The sequence below is a fragment of the Oncorhynchus tshawytscha genome, linkage group LG12 (genome assembly GCF_018296145.1).
Source record: "Oncorhynchus tshawytscha isolate Ot180627B linkage group LG12, Otsh_v2.0, whole genome shotgun sequence".
Classification (NCBI taxonomy): Eukaryota; Metazoa; Chordata; class Actinopteri; order Salmoniformes; family Salmonidae; genus Oncorhynchus; species Oncorhynchus tshawytscha.
Genome location: NC_056440.1, coordinates 3601148 through 3618697, shown reverse-complemented (window position 1 = coordinate 3618697; position 17550 = coordinate 3601148). Strand labels below are relative to the sequence as shown.

Genomic DNA, 17550 nt, shown 5'->3' with positions numbered 1-17550 from the left:
ATATGCCTCACCTGTCAGGTGGACGGATTATCTTGGCGAAGGAGAAACGCTCACAAACAGGGATGGAAACACATTTGTGCACAATTTAAGAGAAATACTGGATTTTTTTTATTTCAGCTCCTCAAAACATGGGACCCACCACATGTATATTTTTGTTCAGAATAGATATTCTCGGGCACCGAGACAATACGTTTTAGTTTGAAACAACTCTGTACGAGTGAGTTTGATTAGAGGAACAAATAAATGCACTGACATTTTATATTTTTTTAATTTCACCTTTATTTAACCAGGTAGGCACTAACATGTTGCATACACATCCATTTTCCATTCTAAATTAATAAATCGGCTGCGGATGGATCTGCCGGCATCTGTAAGGGAGACTAGGCATTTACCACTTTCAAATTTACCACTATCAAATTTGTCCACCCACTTTGGTTATGAAATCACCCACTAATTAACATGTCATTTTTGCACTAGTAATACATATAGGTTGGAGTCATTAAAACTTGTTTTTAAAACACTCAACAAATGTTTTGTTTAACAAACTATAGTTTCGGCAAGTCGGTTAAGACATCTACTTTGTTCATGACACAAGTCATTTTTCCAACAATTGTTTACAGACAGATTATTTCACTGTATCACAATTCCAGTGGGTCAGAAGTGGGTCAGAAGTTTACATACACTAAGTTGACTGTGCCTTTAAACAGCAAGGAAAATTACAGAAAATGATGTCATGGCATTAGAAACTTCTGATAGGCTAATTGACATCATTTGAGTCAATTGGAGGTGTACCTGTGGATGTATTTCAAGGCCTACCTTCAAACTCAGTGCCGCCTTACTTGACATCATGGGAAAATCAAAATAAATCAGCCAAGACTTCAGAAAAAGAATTGTAGACCTCCACAAGTCTGGTTCTTCCTTGGGAGCAATTTCCAAACACCTGAAGGTACCACGTTCATCTGTACAAACAATAGTACGCAAATAAACACCATGGGACCATGCAGCCGTCATACCGCTCAGGAAGGAGACGTCTTCCGTCTCCTAGAGATGAATGTACTTTAGTGTGAAAAGTGCAAATCAATCCCAGAACAGCAGCAAAGGACCTTGTGAAGATGCTGGAGGAAACAGGAACAAAAGTATCTTCATCCACAGTAAAACGAGTCCTATATCGACATAACCTGAAAGGCGCTCAGCAAGGAAAAAGCCACTGCTCCAAAACCGCCATAAAAAGCCAGACTACGGTTTGCAACTGCACATGGGGACAAAGATCGTACTTTTGGAAAAACGTCCTCTGGTCTGATGAAACAAAAATAGAACTGTTTGGCCATAATGACCATCGTTATGTTTGGAGGAAAAAGGGGGAGGCTTGCAAGCCGAAGAACACCATCCTAACCGTGAAGCACGGGGGTGGCAGCATCATGTTGTGGGGGTGCTTTGCTGCAGAAGGGACTGGTGCACTTCACAAAATAGATGGCATCATGAGGTAGGAAAATTATGTGGATATATTGAAGCAACATCAAGACATCAGTCAGGAAGTTAAAGCTTGGTTGCAAATGGGTCTTCCAAATGGACAATGACCCCAAGCCTGCTTCCAAAGTTGTCCTTAAGCCATTTTGCCACAACAAAGTCAAGGTATTGGAGTGGCCATGACAAAGCCCTGACCTCAATCCTATAGAAAATGTGTGAGCAGAACTGAAAAAGCGTGTGCGAGCAAGGAAGCCTACACACCTGACTCAGTTACACCAGCTCTGTCAGGAGGAATGGGCCAAAATTCACCCAACTTATTGTGGGAAGCTTGTGGAAGGCTACCCGAAACAGTTGACCCAAGATAAACAATTTAAAAGGCAATGCTACCAAATACTAATTGAGTGTATGTAAACTTCTGACCTGAAATAAACAATTCTCTACTATTATTCTGACATTTTACATTCTTAAAATAAAGTGGTGATCCTAACTGACCTAAGAAAGAGATTTTTTACCAGGATCAAATGTCAGGAATTGTGAACTGAGTTTAAATGTATTTGGCTAAGGTGTATGTAAACTTCAACTGTGTTGTGGGAAGCTTGTGGATGGCGATTGCATCATCCCACCTGGACAAGAGGAATACCTACGTAAGAATGCTGTTCATTGACTATAGCTCAGCATTCAACACCATAGTACACCCCAAGCTCATCATCAACCTCGAGGACAGCAGTGGATAAGGTGGAACGTTTTAAAAAGTTCCTCGGCATACACGTCACTGACAAACTGAATTGGTCCACCCACACAGAGTGTGCTGAGCGCCACATCAACCTCAGGAGGCTGAAGTAATTTGGCTTGTCACCTAAACTTTTACAGAGGCACAATTGAGAGCATCCTGTTGGGCTGTATCACTGCCTGGAACGGCAACTGCACGGCTCTCCCGAAGGTGGTGCGGTCTGCCCAACGCATCACCGGGAGTAAACTACCTGCCCTCCAGGACACCTACAGCACCCGATGTCACAGGAAGGCCAAACACTAGTCACTTTAATGTTTACATACCTTGCATTACTCATCTCATATGTATATACTGTATTCTATACCATCTATTGCATCTTAGACTATACCGCTCTGTCATTTCTCATCCATATATTCTTACTCCATTAGGTATTTGTTGTGGAATTGTTAGATATTGATGCACTGTCGGAACTAGAAACACAAGCATTTCGCTACACTCGCAATAACATCTGCTAACCATGTGTATGTAACCAATAACATATGTTATGATTTCTAGCTACGCTAGGGTTACTTTTAGGAGTTAACTGAACGTGCTAAGTAGTTGCTCGTGGTTGAAAAATGGCTAATTAGCTAAAATATTAAAGTTGTGCATGATAAGATTTTAACTCACTAGACAATCAGTATATACACCCATCCATTCACCCACCCTGGGTCTCTGCCTTAAGTAACCATACCAAAACGTAACATCATACTAATTACGAGTGTCCCGGAATCACATTTACTATGTTACATCTAGTCAATGAGACGAGGCTGCCTCTATCTTGGCACTCCCAAAATATTGTTTAGAATGATGGGGAAGCTATAGAAATGCATTTATTAATGTCTACATTCATTCAATTAGACACCATATTGTTCCAGGTTTATTACGGGTGCTAGCTACAGAACTCAGCACTGTGTTTTATATCAAAATGTGGGTTGGACTTCGCTGTCCGTGAGACGAGAACAACATGCTCTAGTGTTTGTCTATAAAGAATAATTCTGAATAAACTACCTTATTTATCATCGGTCATCAATATTATAATTTCTAAAACCAGGTCTCACGCATGGATTCCACTTGAGGCCCATGTGGTTTCCACAGAGTTGGGTATGGCTGCCTTTTCCTGTTACGTTCCTTGCCTGTGGATTCCACTTGAGGCCCATGTGGTTTCCACAGAGTTGGGTATGGCTGCCTTTTCATGTTACGTTCCTTGCCTATGGAATAGCCTGCAGGCTAAACTTAAACCTGAGACTCTTGTCCCCAGTCACCCATTTTAAACATTTATTGGAGGATTTTTATTTCCGTATTGCTTGTAACTGTTTTGGGTAATGCAAGTTCTTGTGCTGTTAGGTTATTCTACTAACAGGTTATTCCCCTATGTGTAAAATGTAATCTGTTGCTGTATGTTTGTTTGTTATCTGTGATGGTTGTGTTTGTCTTGTGTAGTTTCTTAAATCATTGGACCTAAACTGTATATGTGTAAACATGTATATGCAGGGCCCAACTGTAAAAGAGACAGTGGTCTCATTCTATGTTCCTTGTTGAAATAAAAAGTAAAATAATATTAATAAAATGTTTAATTATGTGAGTTAAAACACAAGATACCTTAAAAACATTTTCCTTAAAGTATATATTTTTGATGACCAATGTTACCATCCTCATTACAACAAAAATACATGTTAATTTTTATCCTTGAAATATTTAAAATTGTAATAGTGTAAATTTCATTGATCACTATGGATGACTGCTCCTACGGGACAGTGCCAATATGGCTGACCAGTGGCCTTCAAATCCTCTCATGTCCAATACAAAGCATCAGCAATCCAGGATTTATATACACGTTGCTTTACTAACCCCCTTCAGACGATTCGGGACAAATTACTAGGCAGACTTGATCCACTCAATCAGTACATAACGTAAAGACATTTCACAGAAGTAACCATTTCGGTTCTAGTACCGGGAAAAGTACCGAATTTCGTTATAACATACAGTACTACAATCTGTAGCTACTGTTGAACGAGTGTCATGTGTAACCTCCGGCTGTAACGTAGGAGACGTGAGAAACGTACAATTCACTCGAGAATCAATACTTCTCGAAATCCTCGTCAATGAGAATAAAAGACCCGTGTTCTTAATTAACTGGCAGATATCAGCTCCGCAGAATACTTACTATTATCACCCCCTCCCCCAACCTGAAACAAAAGCAACCTAACTATGGGTTGGGGGGGGTATCTGAACTGACAGTAAATTGGTCTCGTACGGCGATGGATCGCATCTCCCAATGCGTCGTTTCTTACCTGTACTGCGCGGCAGCACCGTGGGTAAATCCAAAGTAGTTGCCGGTAGCCATTTTAGCATCTTCACCTAGCCGGCTGGGCACTGCAGAATAGATATATTGAGGGTAAACGGTAGGCTAGTACTGGTTGGCTAGCTAGTTAACAGCTATACCCCGCATTAGCGCAAAGAGAGCTCCTCAATCCAAGACCCACCGATCCAAAACCAAGCTTTCCTCGTAAACATGATAAATAATGAATAGTTTTTAAATAATATTTATTTGTTTTTCATAAAGATTTACTCACCATAGGTGAAGGAGACCACTGGACATATGGGAATCATTGGTTCGTGTTTCTCAGACTACGAACTCTGACTCATAACCCTGCGTATGGTATTTATATGAGAAGGTCGGACCAGGAAATGGATCCGCACATGCGCTGTACACACGGACATGATGGGAATTGTAGTTCTACTAGGCCGAATCATTTGTTTTCCTCAAGGTCAGATGACTGTGCCACACAATTATATCAAATCATAGACTCTTTATAGGAAATGTGTCTATAATGGGTTGGGTCTAAGTAACTGTTACAAGGAAAGTAACACCATTCATTTGTTATATTTTTCTCTTAGAGTAGTATAATATGCCATAGCAGATGCTTTTATGACATACGTGGTTCGAAGCCATGCATGATGATGATTAACCTTGCAAGAGAGCAGAAGACGGATTTAGCTCAGTGGGATATTTTCCTAGCCACTGTACTCCTGCCTCTGCGTTGCTTGTGTAACGGATGTGAAACGCTAGCTTAGTTAGTGGTGGTGCAGCGCTAAATAGTGTTTCAATCGGTGACGTCACTTGCTCTTTTGTGGAGCGATGGGTAACGATGCTTCGTGGGTGACTGTTGTTGTGTGCAGAGGGTCCCTGGTTCGCGCCCTGGTATGGGCAAGGGAACGGTCTAAAGTTATACTGTTACACTTGTTCTTTGGGGTTTTAGGCTGGGTATCTGTAAATCCCGTTCGTGACAACTGCTGATGTAAAAAAAAAGGGCTTTATAAAATAACATTTGAATGATTCATGTGAATAGCAGGAAACCTGGGGTTGAAGAGCGGTGTGCCTATGGTGGCACAGAGGGAGACTGTGTGTGGTGTGTGCTCAAAACATGCTAGGTAAGCAACAGGTGTAGACTAACAGGGAAATGTTTGGTAAACAACAAATCAAATCAAATGTTATTTGTCACATACACATGGTTAGCAGATGTTAATGTGAGTGTAGCGAAATGCTTGTGCTTCTAGTTCCGACAATGCAGTAATAACCAACAAGTAATCTAGCTTTCCAAAACTACTACCTTATAGACACAAGTGTAAGGGGATAAAGAATATGTACATAAAGATATATGAATGAGTGATGGTACAGAGCGGCATAGGCAAGATACAGTAGATGGTATTGAGTGCAGTATATACATATGAGATGAGTATGTAAACAAAGTGGCATAGTTAAAGTGGCTAGTGATACATGTATTACATAAAGATGCAGTAGATGATATAGAGTACAGTATATACGTATACATATGAGATGAATAATGTAGGGTATGTAAACATTATATTAGGTAGCATTGTTTAAAGTGGCTAGTGATATATTTTACATCATTTCCCATCAATTCCCATTATTAAAGTGGCTGGAGTTGAGTCAGTGTGTTGGCAGCAGCCACTCAATGTTAGTGGTGGCTGTTTAACAGTGTGATGGCCTTGAGATAGAAGCTGTTTTTCAGTCTCTCGGTCCCAGCTTTGATGCACCTGTACTGACCTCACCTTCTGGATGACAGCGGGGTGAACAGGCAGTGGCTTGGGTGGTTGTTGTCCTTGATGATCTTTATGGCCTTCCTGTGACATCGGGTGGTGTAGGTGTCCTGGAGGGCAGGTAGTTTGCCCCCGGTGATGCGTTGTGCAGACCTCACTACCCTCTGGAGAGCCTTACGGTTGTGGGCGGAGCAGTTGCCATACCAGGCGGTGATACAGCCCGACAGGATGCTCTCGATTGTGCATCTGTAGAAGTTTGTGAGTGCTTTTGGTGACAAGCCGAATTTCTTCAGCCTCCTGAGGTTGAAGAGGCGCTGCTGCGCCTTCTTCACGATGCTGTCTGTGTGGGTGGACCAATTCAGTTTGTCTGTGATGTGTACGCCGATTAACTTAAAACTTACTACCCTCTCCACTACTGTTCCATCGATGTGGATAGGGGGGGTGTTCCAATCATCTCCTTAGTTTTGTTGACGTTGAGTGTGAGGTTATTTTCCTGACACCACACTCCGAGGGCCCTCACTTCCTCCCTGTAGGCCGTCTCGACGTTGTTGGTAATCAAACCTACCACTATTGTGTCGTCCGCAAACTTGATGATTGAGTTGGAGGCGTGCGTGGCCACGCAGTCGTGGGTGAACAGGGAGTACAGGAGAGGGCTCAGAACGCACCCTTGTGGGGCCCCAGTGTTGAGGATCAGCGGGGTGGAGATGTTGTTGCCTACCCTCACCACCTGGGGGCGGCCCGTCAGGAAGTCCAGTACCCAGTTGCACAGGGCGGGGTCGAGACCCAGGGTCTCAAGCTTGATGACGAGCTTGGAGGGCACTATGGTGTTAAATGCTGAGCTGTAGTCGATGAACAGCATTCTCACATAGGTATTCCTCTTGTCCAGATGGTGTAGACTAACAGTGAAATGCTTGGTAAACAACAGGTGTAGACTAACAGGGAAATGCTTGGTAAACAACAGGTGTAGACTAACAGGGAAATGCTTGGTAAACAACAGGTGTAGACTAACAGGAAAATGCTTGGTAAACAACAGGTGTAGACTAACAGGGAAATGCTTCGTAAACAACAGGTGTACAGACTAACAGGAAAATGCTTGGTAAACAACAGGTGTAGACTAACAGTGAAATGCTTGGTAAACAACAGGTGTACAGACTAACAGGAAAATGCTTACCAATTGCCCTTCCCAACAACACAGAGAGAAAGAAAGTAGAAATATTAAAGTAATAATAAATACACAATGAGTAACTTGGTTATATACACAGAGTACCAGTACTGAGTCTATGATAACTTGGTTATATACACAGAGTACCAGTACTGAGTCTATGATAACTTGGTTTTATACACAGAGTACCAGTACTGAGTCTATAATAACTTGGTTATATACACAGAGTACCAGTACTGAGTCTATGATAACTTGGTTATATACACAGAGTACCAGTACTGAGTCTATGATAACTTGGTTATATACACAGAGTACCAGTACTGAGTCTATGATAACTTGGTTATATACACAGAGTACCAGTACTGAGTCAATGTGCAGGGGTACATGGTAATTGAGGTAAATATGTACAAATAACTAAATATGTACATAATAAATAGTAGCAGCAACGTATGTGATGAGTTAAAAAAATGTTGTCCAAAAAGGAGCATGCAGATAGTCTGGGTAACTATTTGGTTAACTATTTAACAAAGTATTTAGCAGTCTAATGGCTTGTGGGTAAAATCTGTTGTTTCTAAACTTGGTGCGTCGGTACCGCTTGCCATGCGGTAGCAGAGAGAACAGCTTATGACTTGGGTGGCTGGAGTCTTTCAACATTTTTAGAGTCTTCAGCTCAGAATGATATGCACAGGAAGTTGGTGGCACTTTATTTATTTTATTTTTTTCACCTTTATTTAACCAGGTAGGCTAGTTGAGAACAAGTTCTCATTTGCAACTGCGACCTGGCCAAGATAAAGCATAGCAGTGTGAACAGACAACACAGAGTTACACATGGAGTAAACAATAAACAAGTCAATAACACAGTAGAAAAAAAAGTGAGTCTAGATACATTGTGTGCAAAAGGCAGAGTACCAGTACTGGTATAATGGGCTTTGGTGACAAAACGGATGGCACTGTGATAGACTGCATCCAGTTTGCTGAGCAGAGTACTGGAAGCTATTTTGTAAATGACATCGCCGAAGTCGAGGATCGGTAGGATAGTCAGTTTTACGAGGGTATGTTTGGTGGCGTGAATGAAGGAGACATTTTTTTGCGAAATAGGAAGCCGATTCTAGATTTGATTTTGGATTGGAGATGTTTAATGAGTCTGGAAGGAGAGTTAACAGTCTTGCCAGACACCTAGGTATTTGTAGTTGTCCACATATTCTAAGTCAGAACTGTCCAGAATAGTGATGCTAGTCGGGCGGGCAGGTGTGGGCAGTGAACTGTTGAAAAGCATGCATTTGGTTTTACTAGCGTTTAAGAGCAGTTGGAGGCCACAGAAGGAGTGTTGTATGCTATTGAAGCTCGTTTGGAGGTTAGTTAACACAGTGTCCAAAGAAGTGCCAGATGTATACAGAATGGTGTCGTCTGCGTAGAGGTGGATCAGGGAATCACCCGCAGTAAGAGCGACATTGTTGATATATACAGAGAAAAGATTCGGCCCGAGAATTGAACCCTGTGGTGCCCCCATAGAGACTGCCAGAGGTCTGGACAACAGGCCCTCTGATTTGACACACTGAACCCTGTCTGAGAAGTAGTTGGTCATTTCAGAAACCAAGGCTGTTGAGTCTGCCGATAAGGATACGGTGATTGACAGAGTCGAAAGCCTTGGCCAGGTCGATGAAGACGGCTGCACAGTCTGTCGTTTATCAATGGCGGTTAAGATATCGTTTAGGATCTTGAGCGTGGCTGAGGTGCACCCATGACCAGCTCGGAAACCGGATTGCACAGCGGAGAAGTCATCTGTTTATTAACTTGACTTTCGAAGACTTCAGAAAGGCAGGGCAGGATGGATATAGGTCTGTAACATTTTGGGTCTAGAGTGTCACCCCTTTTGAAGAGGGGGATGACCGCGGCAGCTTTACAATCTTTAGGGATCTCAGACGATACAAAAGAGAGGTTGAACAGACTAGTAACAGGGGTTGCAACAATGGCAACGGATAATTTTAGAAAGAGAGCGTCCAGATTGTCTAGCCCAGCTGATTTGTACGGGTCCAGGTTTTGCAGCTCTTTCAGAACATCTATCTGGATTTGGGTGAAGGAGAAACTGGGGAGGCTTGGGCAAGTAAGCTGCGGGGGGTATGGAGCTGAGCTGAGATCAGCTAAGAATGATATGTACAGCACAGGAGGTTGGTGGCACCTTAATTGGGGAGGACGGGCTCGTGGTAATGGCTGGAGTGGAATCAATGGAATGGTATCAAATACATCACCAGCAGTTGAAGAACAGTTTTGGGGAAACGTATCATTCAGTACAAACCATCACGCACTGTAGCAAACGTTGAATCGAAACTGAACGCACAAAAGGGAGTGAAGTCTAACTCATGAACTCATTTGATGAGTGCCAAGGCTTTTAGCTCAGTGGAGCTCAGGAAACTAAGGTTTGAACCAAGACATTGTTTTAACTGATCAGTCAGCTAAATAGGTGGGTCAGCAGCCAGAATGTTGTTAGTTTAAGTCCTAGTCTCTGTCTGGGGGTGTTGGGAAAAGGCAGAAGACAATTTGTATTCAAATTGACAATATAGTCTGTATTTTAATCAATTATATTCTGTAATATGCAACTGCACTACATACATAAAAATGTATCCAAATATGATTTAAAATATATATATATATATTATGTTGACTGTTTATATATTCATTAATACGGTGCAGATACATGATGTGAGTGTGACCATTCAGAGTCAATGCGTCCGTCCTTCGGAAACAATGAAACTACATTTCCCAGGACTGCATCGGTTCGCGCTAATCAAAAGCACAAGCTTCCGGACCTCGCTTGCTAAATTAACCAACCACAAATCTTTAGCATCTGTCCATACTGCCTGCCTGTATCAACTGCTTGCCTGTATCAACTGATCCTTCTTATTCATAACAACAACAAAAAAAACAGGTAAATTGTCTTTTTGTACCGGGTCAAGAAATGACACACCTGCTCAAGTCTTTGGCTAGTTAACCACAAGAGAGGTGGCAGTCGGCACGAACGTTAGTTCTCTAGCTAGCTGGTAATTCGTGCATGTGTTAAGTTGTTAAGTTATATTCCCGTTAACTAGCTAGTTAACGTGTTAGGACATTTTTAAAAAGCTAACTAGGTTAGCTTGTTATTTCACCTACGAGTAATCTAATTATAATATAATAACACACAGAAATACGAGCCTTGGGTCATTAATAGAGGTTAGTCGGATTGAAGCTTTCACCTGCAGTAACAAGGCAAGGGAATTTATAACTTCCTCCTATGCCATGAAAACCCAAGCCTTTTGGTAGGTCATATGATTGATAAGTCTTTAATGTACTGATGGACGGCCATTACAAACTATACTGCTGTAGACCACTGTGTCTATGACGTGTTTAGTGTTGGTATACACCGTACTCTATGTGGATACCTGTAGGCAGTGTTGAGCTTCACATGGCTGCTACTCTAATGGTGATGTCCTTGTTTCCCTAGCAGAATGCCCAAATCAAGGGAAGTGGTGTCATCCACATCTGGCAGTGACTCTGACAGTGAGGTGGAGAAGACCAAGGTGTGTGTCTTGGGAAAGGGGGGGGGGGGTTGAGATGAAACAAATGGTGTCCTGTGCTGTGACTACCGAAGCCCTCCTCCCTATAACTGGGCATGTGTTTCAGGCCAAGAGAAAGAAGGCCAGTGCTCCACCAGAGAAGCCCGAGGCCAAGAAACCGAAGCTGAGTGGAGAGGGCTCTCGACCTGGCGCAGGAGGGTCCTCTAAGGCTGCAGACAGCAAAACGGAGGCTGGCATGTTCCAGGTTAGTCATCTCTGGGTTACAGATGCAGGTAATGCTGCTACGGCTACACTATTAGACTGTTACAGACTGTTACAGACGCAGGTAATGTTGCTATGGCTACACTATTAGACTGTTACAGACGCAGGTAATGCTGCTACGGCTACACTATCAGACTGTTACAGATGCAGGTAAGGCTGCTACGGCTACACTATTAGACTGTTACAGACTGTTACAGACGCAGGTAATGCTGTTACGGCTACATTATCAGACTTTTACAGATGCTGCTACAGCTTCATAGTCAGACTGTTACAGACGCAGATAATGCTGTTACGGCTACAGGGGCGGACTTGGGGCCCCACAAGGGTGCATTCTGAGCCCTCTCCTGTACTCCCTGTTCACCCACGACTGCGTGGCCACGCACGCCTCCAACTCAATCATCAAGTTTGCGGACGACACAACAGTGGTAGGCTTGATTACCAACAACGACGAGACTGCCTACAGGGAGGAGGTGAGGGCCCTCGGAGTGTGGTGTCAGGAAAATAACCTCACACTCAACGTCAACAAAACTAAGGAGATGATTGTGGACTTCAGGAAACAGCAGAGGGAACACCCCCCCTATCCACATCGATGGAACAGTAGTGGAGAGGGTAGCAAGTTTTAAGTTCCTCGGCATACACATCACAGACAAACTGAATTGGTCCACTCACACAGACAGCATCGTGAGGAAGGCGCAGCAGCGCCTCTTCAACCTCAGGAGGCTGAAGAAATTTGGCTTGTCACCAAAAGCACTCACAAACTTCTACAGATGCACAATCGAGAGCATCCTGGCGGGCTGTATCACCGCCTGGTATGGCAACTGCACCGCCCTCAACCGTAAGGCTCTCCAGAGGGTAGTGAGGTCTGCACAACGCATCACCGGGGCAAACTACCTGCCCTCCAGGACACCTACACCACCCGATGCTACAGGAAGGCCATAAAGATCATCAAGGACATCAACCACCCGAGCCACTGCCTGTTCACCCCGCTGTCATCCAGAAGGCGAGGTCAGTACAGGTGCATCAAAGCTGGGACCGAGAGACTGAAAAACAGCTTCTATCTCAAGGCCATCAGACTGTTAAACAGCCACCACTAACATTGAGTGGCTACTGCCAACACACTGTCAATGACACTGACTCTACTCCAGCCACTTTAATCATGGGTATTGATGGGAAATGATGTAAATATATCACTAGCCACTTTAAACAATGCTACCTTATATAATGTTACTTACCCTACATTATTCATCTCATATGCTTACGTAGATACTGTACTCTATATCATCGACTGCATCCTTATGTAATACATGTATCACTGGCCACTTTAACTATGCCACTTGGTTTACATACTCATCTCATATGTATATACTGTACTCGATATCATCTACTGTATCTTGCCTATGCTGCTTTGTACCATCACTCATTCATATATCCTTATGTACATATTCTTTATCCCCTTACACTGTGTATAAGACAGTAGTTTTTTGGAATTGTTAGTTAGATTACTTGTTCGTTATTACTGCATTGTCGGAACTAGAAGCACAAGCATTTCGCTACACTCGTATTAACATCTGCTAACCATGTGTATGTGACAAATAAAATTTGATTGGATTTGGACTGTTACAGACGCAGGTAATGCTGTTACGGCTACATTATCGGACTGTTACAGGCTCAGATAATGCTGCTACGGATACATTATCGGACTGTTACAGACGCTACATTATCGAACTGTTACAGACACAGGTAATGCTGCTACAGATACATTATCGGATTGTTACAGACGCTACATTATCAGACTGTTACAGACGCTACATTATCGGACTGTTACAGACGCAGGTAATGCTGCTACATCTACATTATCAGACTTGCAGACTCATATAATGCTTTTACGGCTACAGGGTCGGACTGTTACCAACGCGGATAATGCTGCTACAGCTACATTATCGGACTGTTACAGACGCAGGTAATGCTGCTACAGCTACATTATCAGACTGTTACAGAATCAGATAATGCTGTTACGGCTACAGGGTCGGACTGTTACAGATGCCGATAATGCTGTTACGGCTACATGATCGGACTTAGATGTGATGTCATCACTGTTCCTACTTAGCAGTGTAGTGTCGTCCCTATCTCGACTCACTGTCTGTACAACTGAGCTGAGCCCTTTGCCTTCGCATAAACACACGTGACTTCTAGCTTGACAACATTACTAGCCAGTCGCGCCACATAAAAGGTAGCAATACGGCAACACATGTCCCCCGGGAAGAAAAGAGTAAGCTTGATTGGTCTGTTTTGTGTGTTCCAGATTGGGAGAATGCGATACGTCAGCGTGAGGGAGTTTAAAGGGAAGTGTCTAGTTGACATCAGAGAGTACTGGATGAACCAGGACGGGGAAATGAAGCCTGGCAAAAAAGGTACGACACCCAGAGGACTGCTGTCCCTCACTTCAAATGGTAGTCGTGGAAACTGAATCGTTGTCATTTTAATAGGCTGCCGAGGTACTGTACATGCCAACATCCTGTCTGTGACACAGATATTCAAGCCCGTTTATTACAGTGTCCTTGTCATCCTCTTCTGTAATTGTACCATGGCCATGTTCTGTTATAATCTCCATCCGGTACAGCCAGAAGAGGACTGGCCACCCCTCATAGCCTGGTTCCTCTCTAGGTTTATAATCTCCACCCGGTACAGCCAGAAGAGGACTGGCCACCCCTCATAGCCTGGTTCCTCTCTAGGTTTATAATCTCCACCCGGCACAGCCAGAAGAGGACTGGCCACCCCTCATAGCCTGGTTCCTCTCTAGGTTTATAATCTCTACCTGGTTCCTCTCTAGGTACAGCCAGAAGAGGACTGGCCACCCCTCATAGCCTGGTTCCTCTCTAGGTTTATAATCTCCACCCGGCACAGTCCTCACCTGGTTCCTCTCTAGGTTTATAATCTCTAGCCAGCCAGAGAGGACTGGCCACCCCTCATAGCCTGGTTCCTCTCTAGGTTTATAATCTCCACCCGGCACAGTCCTCATAGCCTGGTTCCTCTCTAGGTTTATAATCTCCACCCGGCACAGCCAGAAGAGGACTGGCCACCCCTCATAGCCTGGTTCCTCTCTAGGTTTCTTCTTAGGTTTTGGCCTTTCTAGGGAGTTTTTCCTAGCCACCGTGCTTCTACACCTGCATTGCTTGCTGTTTGGGGTTTTAGGCTGCGTTTCTGTACAGCACTTTGAGATATCAGCTGATATAAGAAGGGCTGTATGAATACATTTGATTGTGCTCTAACCCCTCTGTGTGTCTCCGGAAGTTTTGTATAAAACTGAAAGACTAATGTGTTTATTGTGGCTGTTTTTTTCTTAGTGTATTGTTGATTTTTCTTCCCCCCCCAGGCATCTCCTTAAACCCGGAGCAGTGGACCCAGCTGAAGGACCAGATGTCAGAGATCGACGACGCGATCAAGAGAACATGATGACCGTTCCCAGGGTGCTGACAGTCCAGCTTGTCTATCGAGTGATCTTAATGTCACCACTGACGTTTCGGCTGAGTCCCACATGGCACCCTATCCCCTATATAGTGCACTACTTTAGACCAAGGCCCTATTGAGCACTATTCCCTATATAGTGCACTACTTTAGACCAAGGCCCTATTGAGCACTATTCCCTATATAGTGCACCACTTTAGACCAAGACCCTATTGAGCACTATTCCCTATATAGTGCACTACTTTAGACCAAGACCCTATTGAGCACTATTCCCTATATAGTGCACTACTTTAGACCAAGGCCCTATGGAACCCTATTCCCTATAGGGCCTTGGTCTAAAGTAGTGCACCCTATTCCCTATAGGGCCTTGGTCTAAAGTAGTGCACCCTATTCCCTATAGGGCCTTTGTCTAAAGTAGTGCACTATATAGGGAATACGGTGCCATTTGGACTTTCCCAAAACCTGTGTAAGGACTGAATTATTTTATAATTCTAAGTTTGCTGTTCTGTTGAATTAGTTATTTTGCATGTGCTGTTTTAGTTTGCTCAGTGCAAGAATTGCTTTGTGTTTTGAACTGTGAAGATGTTTGATTGTGATCGATATTTGGTTGGTATGGTTATATGACTTCCTTTTTTTCTCTTCCTACCTTTTATTTAACTACGCAAGTCATTATTTTCAATGACAGCTTAGGAACAGTGGGTTAACTGGTCTAGGAACAGTGGGTTAACTGCCTGTTCAGGGGCAGAACGACAGATTTGTACCTTGTCAGCTCAGGGGTTTGAACTTGCAACCTTCCGGTTACTAGTCCAACGCTCTAACCACTAGGCTACTTGCTGGTTACTAGTCCAACACTCTAACCACTAGGCTACCTGCTGGTTACTAGTCCAACACTCTAACCACTAGGCTACCTGCTGGTTACTAGTCCAACACTCTAACCACTAGGCTACCTGCTGGTTACTAGTCCAACGCTCTAACCACTAGGCTACCTGCTGGTTACTAGTCCAACGCTCTAACCACTAGGCTACCTGCTGGTTACTAGTCCAACACTCTAACCACTAGGCTACCTGCTGGTTACCTCCAACCACCACTAGGCTACCTGCTGGTTACTAGTCCAACACTCTAACCACTAGGCTACCTGCCTCTAACCACTAGGCTACCTCTAACCACTACTCTAACCACTAGGCTACTGCCGCTACCTGCCTCTAACCACTAGGCTACCTGCCTCTAACCACTAGGCTACCTGCCTCTAACCACTAGGCTACCTGCCTCTAACCACTAGGCTACCTGCCGCCTCTACACTCTAACCACTAGGCTACCTGCCGCCTCTACACTCTAACCACTAGGCTACCTGCCGCCTCTACACTCTAACCACTAGGCTACCTGCCGCCTCTACACTCTAACCACTAGGCTACCTGCCGCCTCTACACTCTAACCACTAGGCTACCTGCCGCCTCTACACTCTAACCACTAGGCTACCTGCCGCCCCTCCACTCTAACCACTAGGCTACCCTTTGAATAATTGACCTTTTGTTGTTGTTGTATGAAAATGATTTAAAAGCCATGTAAAGTTCTCATGATTCTCTCTACCTATGGTATTTTCTTACTTTCACCCCCTCATGGTCAGTGTAGTTTTAGACAGTATTACAAAGGTCAGATAATGAATCCTGGTGCCACAAGACTGTTAGCCCGCTGAACATTAACACATCGATCTAAAACAAGTCTTGGGGTCTCTGGGTAAAGTGAAGCTACTCACCAAGCCACCTCCGTTGCTTCCAAACAACCACTGTTAGCATTAGCACCCCCCCCACCCCCTCCTCAGTCACAGTTCTGTTATCTAGATCCAGACCAGCTGGTAGCACCCACCTCAGTCACTTCTGTTAGTCACAGTTCTGTCACAGTTATCTAGATCCAGACCAGCTGGTAGCACAGTTCTGTTATCTAGATCCAGACCAGCTGGTAGCGTTCTGTTATCCAGCTGGTAGCACCCCCTCACCCTCCCCAGTCACAGTTCTGTTATCTAGATCCAGACCAGCTGGTAGCACCCCTCACCCCCCCCCCTCCCTCAGTCACAGTTCTGTTATCTAGATCCAGACCAGCTGGTAGCACAGTTCTGTTATCTAGATCCAGACCAACTGGTAGCACCCCCCCCTCCTCAGTCACAGTTCTGTTATCTAGATCCAGACCACCCTCCTCAGTCACAGTTCTGTTATCTAGATCCAGACCCCCCCCCACCCTCCTCAGTCACAGTTCTGTTATCTAGATCCAGACCAGCTGGTAGCACCCTCCCCAGTCACAGTTCTGTTATCTAGAACCGGACCAGCTGGTAGCACCACAGTTGTATTCCCTCTTGTCGGCCTGCATCCAATTACATTTGATGTCTAAATCAGATCAGAGCCTTTTGTTGAGTCACCTGGCCAGGAAAGCCCTGGCACAGCACACACTGGTGACATGGTGGCTCTGAGCGAGACGTGCTGAACCACACATCCATGATGAGTTTGTTTATTTTGTTTTTAAAGCTGCCACTGCTAGGACACTACTGAGCTGGATAAGGTATTGTAGTGAAATTGTTTCCCAATATACATACTTGCATATATATCACTGTATAAACTACAAAAGGATACAATGACCAAGTATACTATAAAGTACCTTAGCAGAGCATGCTGACTGACATTGGTCTTGTCCAGACACTCTTCCTACAAACTTCACATGAAACTAAATCATTTCCTTTAATAAACACTTGAAAACAAGAGGGACACGTGACCATCGAATTCACTAGATGTCTGGTACCTTCTGTCTAAACCGCTAGATGG

The 17550-nt window shown here is 44.0% G+C and overlaps 2 protein-coding genes across 13 annotated transcripts in view; one reads left to right on the top strand and one right to left on the bottom strand.

The window, feature by feature from the left end:
* Window positions 1-4970, bottom strand: part of LOC112262494 (zinc finger RNA-binding protein-like) — a 37559-nt gene extending 32589 nt beyond the window's left edge. For all 7 annotated transcript variants that reach the window (XM_042331210.1, XM_042331213.1, XM_042331214.1 and 4 more), the window contains exons 1-2: window positions 4813-4970; window positions 4531-4612 (exon numbers count right to left, since the gene is read on the bottom strand). In XM_042331210.1, the coding sequence (XP_042187144.1) occupies window positions 4531-4612; window positions 4813-4849 (119 nt within the window). In that variant the 5' untranslated portion in view covers window positions 4850-4970. The remainder of the gene's footprint in view (window positions 1-4530; window positions 4613-4812) is intronic.
* A 636-nt stretch (window positions 4971-5606) lies between these two features.
* On the top strand, window positions 5607-14924 carry LOC121847907 (activated RNA polymerase II transcriptional coactivator p15-like). Of its 6 annotated transcripts, none has more exons than XM_042331204.1 (5): window positions 5607-5671; window positions 10945-11017; window positions 11121-11258; window positions 13578-13685; window positions 14647-14924. In XM_042331204.1, exons 1-5 carry the CDS (start codon window positions 5622-5624, stop codon window positions 14860-14862), a joined length of 585 nt encoding a protein of 194 aa, XP_042187138.1. In that variant the 5' UTR covers window positions 5607-5621; the 3' UTR covers window positions 14863-14924. The 6 variants fall into 6 exon arrangements, with proteins under 6 accessions (XP_042187138.1, XP_042187143.1, XP_042187140.1 ...); XM_042331209.1 differs by having other exon boundaries at window positions 10942-11017; window positions 13578-13686; window positions 14649-14916; XM_042331206.1 differs by lacking the exon at window positions 5607-5671 and adding an exon at window positions 10232-10389 and having other exon boundaries at window positions 14647-14921.
* Window positions 14925-17550: the final 2626 nt, after the last annotated feature.